The sequence below is a fragment of the Pongo abelii genome, chromosome 3 (assembly GCF_028885655.2).
Source record: "Pongo abelii isolate AG06213 chromosome 3, NHGRI_mPonAbe1-v2.0_pri, whole genome shotgun sequence".
NCBI classification, from domain to species: domain Eukaryota; kingdom Metazoa; phylum Chordata; class Mammalia; order Primates; family Hominidae; genus Pongo; species Pongo abelii.
The window spans coordinates 140,454,298-140,466,976 of NC_071988.2; the positions used below are offsets into that span (position 1 = coordinate 140,454,298).

Below are 12,679 nucleotides of genomic sequence, written 5' to 3' on the forward strand. Positions count from 1 at the left end.
AATTTAAAAAAGTTGAGAAAAAAATTTAATTTAAAAAACGGATGATCAATTCAAAAGCATTTAGAGAAATAAATACATTTATATATTTATTCTATATCAATAAACTGAAATAAGAGGAAAGATGACTTGTTATCAGAAATAAAAGTTGATAAATATGAAACATTTTCTATGCTTTTCTGTAAGAAAGAAGAAATATAGACAAAATTATATTTGAACTATGTAAAGAATTTTTCAAAACTTTTCAAACTATAGAGGACAAGGGAGTATGGGATGTAGTAAACCAAAAAAAACTTAAATCTCATTCCATGTTAGACTACAATATACTTTAATTTACAGTTTAGGATAAAGGAAAGTGATCTTTGTGATAGATGAACTCCAGGATACCTACAGACACTAGATTTAATAATTATGGGTCTTCTATTTTACCTGCATTTTACAGAAATATTTTTCAAGAAAGTAAATGATGGTTGTATTTTCTCAAACAACAAATAACATTTTAAAGATTTTTAAATGCTCTTTTTTGTTACACGTACTGCTTATAACATCCTTCCCTGCCCCCGCCCCGCCCACCAAATACACACAAACACACACTCACAAATACTATATACCTTCGTCTGTGAAATGATATTGAGAGAAACACTGGAGTGGGGGGAGAATAAAAGTGAAACCTAAGCTAAACTTTATGTAGAATTTTACTGTCCTGGAAATTCCTTATGCAATTGTTATTCTAGTCAGTGCAGCTGTTTTTACCTGGTGGCAATACTAAAGCAATCATAATTTGTAGTGCGCCCCCAAATGGCTTTTTTTAATAAGAACATGTGTGGGAAATAAAATATTTTCATTGATATAGACCATGGAAACTGAACTCAAGCAGACACTAGGATAAAGAGATGACTCCTAAATACAAGATCCTCGCCTTAGTTTGGCATTTAAATTGTCAATTCCTTTCTTATCTACTTTGTAACAGTTTTAGTATCAAATATGGCATTTGAATACAACAAGCTCAATAAATGTTTGAGCACAGGCAGACCTCTATGGTAAAAATGTCACCAAATTACTTGGCATCAAAATTCTACTATACTTCTATATATAAATGATATTGTATGATTAAAATATCATAGTTAAATATTATTTAGCTAAAAATGTTCCATGTACTGTTTTAGGTTCTAGAAATGCAATAGTGAGAAAAATCAGATGTGGTCCCTACCCTTGTGAACCCAGCAGGAAAAAGATGTTAGTCAAATCTACATATCAAAATTGCAAACTGGGATTCATGGTATGAGTTGAGCTACAGGGAGAATGGGGCTGGGGAAGTATCCCAAAAGCTCTCCTCAGGAAGTGACTAAAAGGACAGAACACTGTGAAGGAGTTGAGGAAAAATTATTCCAGCAAATGCTCACGAAACACCTTATGAAAAAATAAAGTCTATACAAACGTTTATGTTATGGTGATGCTTATAATTCGAATAATAAGAAACAGAGAAAATAGTGATCTAATATCAAATGACAGATACCATGCAACACTCCTTTAAAATCAGAGTAATTAAGCCTCTTTCCTATTTACATATGAATATAAATTGAGGAGTCTAACTCAGTTTCCTCCTTCTTATATAACAGCTAGAACCACTGAAGGGGTTTGATGACATCCCTCTTAAATGTATACACTTTAAGTAAATATAAATTGCCTGAAGTTCTCATACTTCTCTTTCTTGTATATAGCAGACACCCAAAATCAAGATTATAAGATTAAAATAAAATTTTCCATGGCAAAATTTGATATTGTATAGCAAATAATCATAATACTGATGAAGATAAGACTGGTTTATTTTTAAACAACTACAGGTTAAGGGTGTTATTGTAATTTTACTTATGAAAGAAATAAGGCTCAAAAAAGTAAATGTTTCAAGATCATACTGCTAAAATAGAGCCAATTTATGCACCTAACTCCATCTAACTCCTAAATTCCTGCCCTAGTCACCACATTCATGACAATGCTATATTCCTGACAAAAAAATCACTTCAGAAATAATCTGTGCTTCAAACTTTGGGGTCACTTTCAAACATTTCAAGAAACAATGTCAAATTAAAAGTTTAGACAGAGTTTTCTTTTCCTACATTTTTCTCTTTCTTCTTCTTTCTTAAAAGTATAATTTTGTTTATTTTTTAGCCTTTTATTCAATGGGAACTTGATTTCTCTGAAGCTTTCTAATATAAACATTAAAATATTTGACTTTCTTGTACTTGATCAGCAAAGATGCACAGCTGCACACATTGTAGACCCTGGTACTCTTGAATTATCTAAATATCCACAAAATTTGACAGAAGTTAGAAGCATGAAGCAAGGTATAGATAGTATATTTCATTGATTCTAAAATCCCTTCAATTCTAAGAGACACCAAACCTTCCAGGTGAACATGACAGATTGCTAAGAAGCCTTTGTTAATAAGGCATATTCCTATTTTTAAAATGTTAAAATATGAGAAAATATGGGTCTTAGAATTTAGAGAAATAGCAGCAAAAAGGCTCTAACACAGTTCCTTGTCTGTGGGGGCTTCTCAATCCTCCCCACTGTTCCACATCAAGAAAGGCTGATTTGGGTCCTCAATCACTAGGGCAAGGAAGGTCATCAAACCCACACTTCCCAAAAATTCACTGAAAATTAAATCATGGCAGAATGTTTTCTTTGTGTTGTTTCTCATGAAGCTTTTCCCCATTTAATAAAAGAATAAAGACTTACAGGAATAATTCTGTGATTAAGAAAATAAGCTTGGTGCATTTAGCTTCTAAAATGTAACTTAAAAAGAATTCAAATGGTCTTTGCCCTGACAAATGTGACTCCCTACACATGTGCTATAAGGCTAGAACACTGTTCTAAAAAGGGATAATATTCTGTTCTTCAGCTGCCAAACTTTTTCACAGTACTTTTTCATAGCACTATATAAACAGTGACCAAAAATCTTAAGAGACGAGATTCAGTTTTGAAAGTAACTTGATAAAACAAAGGTATTTTAAATGTTATATTCATCATTTTATTTCTAAATACATGCATTTTATATGTCCAAGTTTTTATGTTGACACTTTAAAAATACTTAATTAAAGCAGACAAGATGATGATACACAATTTAAAAAATAAATTCTGGCTTTTGAAGTTTTCATTTAAAAATAAATAATTTAAGTATTCTTTAAGTTCTTCACAGGCCATGATATCATACAGTAATCAGTTTAATTTCAGAGCACACTTATCACTAAACTAGCTAAATTTAGGCTATACGTGAAAATGCATAGTCTCCCAATCTTCATGTGTTCTTTTTATTTTTAAAGTTGAGGCTGGATGTGGTGGCTCAAGTCTGTAATCCCAGCACTTTGGGAGGCTGAGGCAGGTGGACTGCTTGAGCTAGGAGTTTGAGACCAGCCTAGGCAATACAGTGAGACCCTGTCTTTACAAAAAATACAAAAATTAGCCAGGTGTGGTGCACATGGCCATGCTCCCTATTTGGGTGGCTGAGGTGTGAGGATCGCTTGAGCCTGGGAGATGAAGGTTGCCATGAACAGAGACTGCACACCACACTCCAGCCTGGGTCACAGAGTGAAACCCTGTCTCAATAAATAAATAATGAAATAAACAAAACTAAAGTTGAGGTCTCACTCTGATGCCAGGCTAGAGTAGAGTGACACTATGACAGCTCACTGCAGTCTCACACTCCTGAGCTCAAGTGATTCTCCTGCCTCAGCCTCCTGAGTAGCTGGGACTACAGGCATGCATCACTGTACTTGGCTACTTAAAAAAATATTTATTTTGGTAGACATGGGGTCTCACTATGTTGCCCAGGCTGGTCTCAATCTCCTGGCCTCAAGTGATTCTCTGACCTCAGCCTCCCAAGGAGCTGGGATTACAAGTGTCAGCCATCATGGCTGGCCATGTGTTTCTTTTTAAATGAATAATATAATACACTCCAGACTTACACTGAAAGTGCTATACATATGAAATCACTTTGGGTTGGGTTGCGAAATTTGTTCACATTAATTTCTAATAACATATAGGACTTCATAAATGGCATCTATGGTGAATGTCCAATAAAACTGGAAAAGTAAGACAGACACTATCAGCTTTCTGGATTTATGAGATAACAGAACCAGGCTTCTCCCTCTTAGAAATGGAGGCCTAAGGTCACAATACAAGGCACAGTGGAGACCTGAAATCATTTCCTGGCTCCTAATCCAGTGTTCCACCATTTGGCTACTGTGCTTTGGAAAAAGTAGCCAGTTTTTATTGGTTCCTAAAATATCTTGGTCCAAAATTCATCCAATTGTTTTACTGTTCTGTCCTTTATAGTGAAATAGAACTTCTCTCATTAATATGTGATAGAAGAAACTGAGTTAATTCTCCCACAGTGTTGAGGAACTTGTAAAAAATACATTGTCTTTCAAATGATTTTTTCTTTACCCACAGAGTTTGTTAGAGAGGTGAACAGGGTTATAAATGAAGTTTGTAGTCATTTAAAAGACATGAAATATCCAAAGTAGGATTTTAAAAAATGTTTATTTCATTAGCAACATGTTTATCAGTAGAATCAACTGCTGCCAAGGAACAACTAAGATTCACTGTGCTAAAAAAAATTAGAGGCCTAAAATACCTACAAATCAACCACCATTCTGTGATATGGTTTACTTTTGTCTTTTAAATGTCTCTACAACCCTGAGAAGAGTGCATTTATTCAACTAAGACCTCTATGCCCAGCCCACTGCTGAACTCTGGATAGTCTTTGCCTACAAGGAGTACTAAGCAGAGGCTTAAAGTCAAAAAGACTTTAAGAACTCTAAAATGATTATTTCAAGATAACTCATAAGCTTCCGGGAAGAGCAAGAGGCTCATTGCTAAAACTTTAGCCAGCAAGAAAAATAAATACTGTTTTATTGAAATTTGGAATCTTGAGTTCCAGCAGTATCACTTACCAGCTGGTAACTTTAATAGCCCCAGAACCTATGGAGCTTCATCATCTATAAAAGTGGGATTACACCTACTACATAAGCTGCTATCTTCCTAAAAGAAGGGATGACATGGTCATCGTGAATAAACTACTACAGTGAGGCACTATAAGTTCTGCCAAAACTATGTCAACCCATGCAAGCAAGATTAGCTGAAAAGTCAAATGCATGATCAGCAATTCCTTTTGCAGGTGACATGTAAAGACCATCACTGACATAATGTATTGGTGCTGGGCTTATTCTCTAACAGAATTTTCCTTTCTTGTTAACTCCATTAATCGGTTCCTTGACATCCATTCCTTTTTCCCCCACAGTGGTACCTTCTTTAGACCTACTGAATCTATCAAAATATAAACAATCATTAACAAGAAAGATTTCAACAGCATGTATTATTTATTTATTTATTTTTATTTTTTTGAAATGGAGTCTTACTCTGTTGCCTAAGCTAGAGTGCAGTGGCACAACCTTAGCTCACTGCAACCTCTGCCTCCTGGGTTTAAGTGATTCTCCTGCCTCAGCCTCCAGAGTAGCTGGGACTACAGGCACGTGCCACCACGCCAGGCTAATTTTTTGTATTTTTAGTAGAGATGGGGTTTCACCATGTTAGCCAGGATGGTCTTCATCTCCTGACCTCATGACCCGCCCGCCTCAGCCTTCCAAAGTGCTGGGATTACAGGCGTGAGCCACCGCGCCCTGCCTAAACTGCATTTATTAATAGGACAAAGTCCTTATTTATTTGTTAAGTCATAATTCAGGTAAAATTTTCCCGGAAACTAAGCTCCATATAACAATGAAGCTATCCCCATCAGAGCCTTTTTCACATTGTACGAAAGTTAGCTGCATTCGTGAAAAATTTTTATTAAGTCCTAGGCAAGAGTAACTGATCTTGTTTTTCTTGTTTTCCAAATCCCTAAAGTTCAGCAGAGTTCCTAGCACAGAGTAAGGAGGGGATTAAAATGCAACTGAAATGTTGAGCCTTGGATGAAAGTATATCCTTGCTAATTCAATAAGCAAGGAAATTACTTTGACTATTATATCCATTTATAACTGAAAAATATACACAGATATTCCTGAATCTAGTCACAGATGGAGTAAAAGCTTCTACCATCTGGTTTATAGGTGAAATTACTTAATTGCATGTATAATTAGACTATGCACTTGTCCAAAAGATAAACATTTCCTATTTTAGAGAAAAAAATGCAAAATTAAATCAGTTATAATCTTCAATCCTTTTGCACTGGACTTCTACACCATACTACTTCAGTTCCTAAAATACAGCATCAAAAATTAAAACACAGTTTACTAAACAAAAGGGTTTACAGCATAACCAATTACTTTTGCTAAATATATACCTCAGAGTTAATTATACCGGCTGTGGGGATGGGTTTCACTTAAAAGACATAAAAATTTAAAACGTATGGTAAGGAATACGAAATTTAAACAGTGACAACATAGATATATGCCCCTGGAAATAGCAAACATCTCCAAAGCAAATGTTCCTAAGGAACATCCTCTCGTCCAAACCGCTTGGGTTAGGTTTATTTTTATAGGCCGTTGCTAACACAATAGCATGCTTAGAAATGTTGGAACCTGTCAAACAATGGAACCAATTTTAAAAAACACTGTACTAAATAAATACTTCGGTAGATGCCAAAGCAGGTTATCTCTAAGGAAAGATTTTAAAATTGCAGTAATGATGGCAATACTAGATAAGCAAACAAAACATAAAATTTTACTAACACCGAAATAAATCATTTATAGTAGAGGAAGATAATTAAAGATGACTTTATATGTAGAATAACAGTATTCAAGTAATACATTTGCTTCGAAAAGATACTTTAAAACTGTTATTTCCTTGATTATAGACTATAAATATCTAAAATAGCAGCATGTTCCTCATTTTCTGTTATTAACTATAATTGTTTAGTTTTTTATTTTTGTCTCACACAATTACATAAACGATAGTGCCACTTATTGATATGTGGAAAAATAAACAGGCTTGGGGTGCAGAGATCAGAAGTTCATTTTTGGACACGTTAAGTTTGAGGTTTCTATGAAGCACCCAAGGAGAGATTTCAGAGAGGTGTTTGGATATGTGAGTATGGGACTGAAAATGTAAAAACGAATGAATGAATGAGTAACAGCGCAGTGCTTTAGAGTACTTTAGACACCAGAGTCTGTGTGGTTTTGCATCCTAGCTCTGCTATTTAGCAGCTGTTGACCTTAACAAGTTATCTAACTCTGTGCCTCAGTTTACTTATATCTAAAATGGGGATAAGTAGGTTAATGTGAGAATTAAGTAAATAAATATTTTTAAAACTTATAATTTTGCTTGTTATAAATTTTGACTGTTATTATTCCCATCAGTAGCAGCAGCAGCTGTTACAGATGATATTTAGTTTTTGGAGGGGATAGGGTATCTAAGGAGAGTGGAAAGAAGATCCCAAGTTCAAGCCTTGACAAACCCCCAAATTAGAGATCAGGAAAACAATAAAAGGAACTTAAATGTTCCCTGCCTGTGACGTAGGAAAAATTAGACCAGGACGGTGTCATGGAAGCCAAAAGAGGAGAATCTGTCAAGAAGGCCCAAACACTTGGTAGCATATAGACTTGCATCTAGCTAGCTGGTGTAGTAGAGCAGCAATAATTCCCTAATGTTGGTGGCTCTCCAAGTTTAGGTCCAGCTACATGCCCAAAAAGGAAGACATTTTTTGGGCACATGCCCCTGAGGAACTTCATTCATCCTGGTGTTGCAGCATCCCTTTCACAGTCCTTATTTTTTGATTCTATTTCAACAAATAAAAATAAAAGTACTACTTTAAATAGAGAGTGTCTTCATTCAAACCAGGAAGCACTGCTATATAAAGGGAAGTAATTCGTAAATATATTCAGAGTAATTCTATTCTTGAATGTCTAGGGGAAAAGAAAGGGCTTTGTGTAGAGAGAGCCGAGTAGAGAAAACAGTACTGTCAAATACATTTACATGGTCAGTATTCAGAGTCTCCAACAACATTAAAGGAATAGAGTGTGTTATTTTCACAAGTCAGATTCCAGAAATAAGCTACCATTCTAACCTCCTCTGTTTAATACTTTGGAAAGCACAGAGATGAAAATGCAGCACAAGTCCTTACTAAAAGATCCCATGTTAGTGGGTAGGTGGTATTTGGTTAAAACAAACAACTTCGGAAAATAGAAACCATACCCACTCAGTTTATGTATAAAATGCATATATACATTTTTTAGGAGGCTTAAACTAATGTTTGAAAGATTTTTTTCAACAGCACTGAAATGCCAGGTTTTATTTTCCAGAAGACATTAGTGAATAATTTTATAGTTAATACTAAATGATGATAACAAGAAGGTTCCAGACTCTAGTTTTGGGTGTGAACAATTGCTGAGTTTTGTTCTATTTCATGCATATTTGACCCAAGTCAGCTTTATCACGAGGAAGGGGCAAGGAGGGGGTTTTTGCTAGTAGATAACTGAAAACCATGCAAACTCATTGCCATTAACAAGGTGCAGCCGAAACTGACACTAGTCATGTGCATAAATCCTATGTATCCACAATACTGATATACAATAGAATTGCTTCCTATGATATTTTGTTATTTATACATGCTGCAGGTTTCCGTCAAGGTAGAAATGTTATCTTCTGTTTATGAAAATAAAAGATCTCTTTGATAAGGTTCAGATAGCAAAGGAACAAATAAGTCAGAGGCTGCATATGTGTAGCAACCCCATCCCCCTGAGAAAAGCTGTGGGGATGGTTCTTGTAGGCACACTGATGGCAATACATTTCCTCAATTTTAGGATTCATAAAAGTTTCACATTTTTGACAGTATGCATCTCAAAATTGATTTTATATGTACAGTTATAATATTTCTCATATTAATATATTACCCAGCTGTTTTAAAGAAGGAGGCAGCGCTGTAGGCAATAATATAAAATCAGCGCCAGATATATTAATTTTAAAAAGTACAGAACAATATGTGTACCATTCTATCATTTACATTTACATACTTTTTTTGAAGGATAGATAGTCATATATTGTTATATGCATATTTTATTTCTAGAAGGAATCACAAAGAACAGGTAAGGGCTACATGAAAGGGGAGGAAGCAGAGGTAGGCAGAGGCCTATTTTTCATTGTATACCCTTTTCATCTTTTGATTGTTTATGTTTTACTTATTTAAAAGTACAGTAATCGACTTTCAAAAGAAAAGACCAATACTACATATTGTTATAGATACCTGCATATGAAGTCAGCATATAAAAACTTTTTTTTTTTTTGAGACAGAGTCTCCCTCTGTCTCCAATCTTGTGAGCCAAGATTATCACGTAATCTTGGCTCACTGCAACCTCTACCTCCTGGGTTCAAGCAATTCTCCTGCCTCAGCCTCCCGAGTAGCTGGGACTACAGGCACACACCACCATACCCAGCTAATTTTTGTATTTTTAGTAGAGATGGGGTTTCACCATATTGGTCAGGCTGGTCTCAAACTCCTGACCTCTGGTGATCCACCCGCCTCAGCCTTCCAAAGTCCTGGGATTACAGGTGTGAGCCACCGTGCCCAGCCTAAAACCTCTTATAGTAGGCCAAGGTGTGGCGGTATGCTCATACAATGAATTACACTACTCAGCAATAAAAAAGAAACAGACTATTGATACATGCAACATTACAATGGCTCTTTAAAACATTATGCTGAGTAAGAGAACCTTTGTACAAAATAGGGCATACTTTATCATTCTATTTACAAGGAGTCCTAGAATAGGCTAAACAAATCTATCACAGAAAACAATCACAATTGTGGCTGCCAGGGAAGGGAGGTTATGTGAAGGGGTGCGGGTCGCCTAGGAAAGGGCATGAGATAACTTTCTGGAGCGGCAATTATGTTCTGTTTTGTAGGTGTCTCGGCTACATAGGTATATATAGTCATCAAAACTCAATAAACGTTCACTTAAGACATGTACATTTTATTGTAAATGAATTTTGCCTCAAATAAGAAAATAATCCGTAAGCAAATTTTGAACACTACCTAATGATATGCATTCTGGAGTATTTAGTATTTAGTATTAAGTGTCTAAATGTCTGCAATTTACTTTGAAATTGATCAGAATAAAAAAGATGGCTTGATGGACAGATGAACATCATGATATGTGACAAGACAAGTGTAGTTACATGTTAATGGTAACATCCAGGTGGCAGGGATATAGGTGTTCACTATGAAATCCTTCTAGATTTTCTGTATGTTTGAAAATTTTCAAAACACAATGTTGAAAATAGCTTTGAAAATACTTCTAGTTAAGTTTTTCTTTAAAATGCATGCATTGTACATAGCGGCATCTCTTTGTCAATACATATTGGTCTACCTCATTCATACTAAGCATAGTGAGTTTAATGAGGTGTTTATAAATATTATATTAAATTTCTAGAACCAGCATGGAAGAGATTATGGTTAAAATATGTAAAGGAAATACTGAATGTACATCTTGATTTGCAAATATGAAACCATACCACGTGTAAGTTTGGCTTCTAACAACAGTTCAACGCCTCTCCCATGACCTACTCTAAGCCAGTTCACTCTACTCCCAAAAAGAAGTGTTGGCAGCACTACATTACATTCATAAGGAATGAATGAATGAAGGAGTGAAGATCCCAAAGGGTATGAAAGCCACTGCACACATCACACATCTCTCTTTTCTCTCTTCTTTCCCTTAGTGGACATAAAGCCCCACTCACCACAGCTTCCTCCTCCCCTTCCCCATACTGCTTTACTCTCCATACCAACTGGTGTGGTGAGCCCAAGAAAGGGAACGATCTGTTTTCTCTTGCAGATGCTCTGCCTCTTGCTTAGATGCTGCTAGGTGTACATTACATCAGCCTACTTCAAAGGATCATTAGATCCAAGACTGAGGTTTATGCTGGGAGGGAATACTGGGGCTCTGGCCTTAAGTGCAGCAAGAGGAATCTGTGGTTCGGCCTAGCTTACCCAGATACTACAATGGGTTATGGTCACAGCTCCAGCTGGAAGTCAAACTTTTCATCCCCTGTGTGACTTGCTCTGCTATAGTGCCTGTGTTTCTGTGCACATGTGGGCATCCATCACTCAGGGGCATCAAAAGAAGGAATGGCAGCAGTGTAGGTTGGAATTGGGTTGTTTCTGGAAGTCTAGATCAAATACCCACTGGCAGCATCCCAACACTGCAGATTTTCAATGTAAACCACTTATCTTTTTTCCCGCTCAACTATATGTTGAGCACATATTTTCAAATCAATATATACAGATTTATCTACCCCATACTTTCTAATCTTTAAGTAGGAGTTGATGAGTATCCTGGCCCAGTGATAATTAAAGCAGATATAGTAAGATCTGCTCTAATAGATCAAGGACTATAGGATCTATCATCTTCCCTCAACAGAACACCCACAATGTAAGGGCTCTAAACTAGGGTATCAGGGCCTTGTGACAAGTCACAATATTTTACTGTGTGACATTCTATATTTTCTGTATATGTGCATTATTACAATACGCCAAAAAGTGACATAGTCCATCTGTATTTGGTGCACAGGATGCCAAAAACCATAGCTTGCTGGATTATTTGTTTTCCTGATGAATTCAATTACTAGATGTTTTGCATTATAAAAATATATTCCAGTTTCCTGTTTATATTATAGAATAATGTATAAGAAAATTGTGAGAAAATAGTAATTTTGGAATTGATAAATTATTGAATTGCTATTATATATCATTCTTACCTCATTTGAAGGAATGGTGGCAAAGGGTTTGATGACAGCAGCTAATGGAATCTGAGCTTGCTTAGCCATATCTGACGTGCATGGAAAACAGTATGTTGTACAACGGATGAAACGAGGACTGGCATTTCCTGAAACATTCAAAAGGATACACTTAAAATTTGTTTAGAAAAAAACCTTCCCTAAGATATTCAAATATTTATAAAGGTACTTCTAGATAATGCATTGCATTATTTCTTATTTGTAAAACACTCTTCATGATTTGTTTTTAAAAAAAGTAGTATTGTGCAATTCTACAATCTATATTCTAGGCACACTATAATTTCTTACAAAATAAAAATACTCTGAATCCTACTGCAAAGATATAAAAGAAGTATCTTAGTTATTATTATTTTCCATAAGCAGAGTCTTAATATAGCCTTACTATACATTTGAAAGGCATTTAGATGCAATGGAAAAAATAAAACAAAGAGACACACAAATATGACAGAACAAAATTTTTGAATCACAATCATTTCTTCTTCATCCTCTTCTATCTGCTTATGGGAAGTTAAGCATTTATATACTATTTCATATTAGCAAGTGATACTTTGTCAAATATGATTCCATTTGACTATTTTTTTCTAAATTTGGAAATTGAATTTCAAAATGAAAATTCTACTTATAATAGAAATATTATTTTCAAAAACACCCTAATCTATTTTTAATAGACGTTAGGCTTCCTGACCAAGTATCTTTACTTCATGGCATATCCGAGTGTTAAAACAATATCTATGACATAAAGAATATTTGTATCACTAGAATAACTTATCTAAGATAAATTCTGAAATAAAATATTATGACTAAAAGAATGTAATCATCAATCAAATGTTCGCTGAGTGTCTAAGACATTTCAGGCCCTGTCCTAGGTGCTTGCAGAGTTTATGTTCTTGCAGAGGAC

The 12,679-nt window shown here is 35.3% G+C and overlaps 1 protein-coding gene across 8 annotated transcripts in view; it reads right to left on the reverse strand.

Annotated features, from left to right (window-relative positions):
* Positions 1-12,679, reverse strand: part of SEC24D (SEC24 homolog D, COPII coat complex component) — a 114,387-nt gene that overhangs the window by 61,769 nt on the left and 39,939 nt on the right. For all 8 annotated transcript variants that reach the window (XR_008524699.2, XR_008524698.2, XM_054554398.1 and 5 more), the window contains exon 8: positions 11,743-11,870. Coding sequence is in view for 6 of the 8 variants with exons in the window: in XM_054554398.1 (XP_054410373.1) it covers positions 11,743-11,870 (128 nt within the window). In the remaining 2 variants the exon portion in view is untranslated. The remainder of the gene's footprint in view (positions 1-11,742; positions 11,871-12,679) is intronic.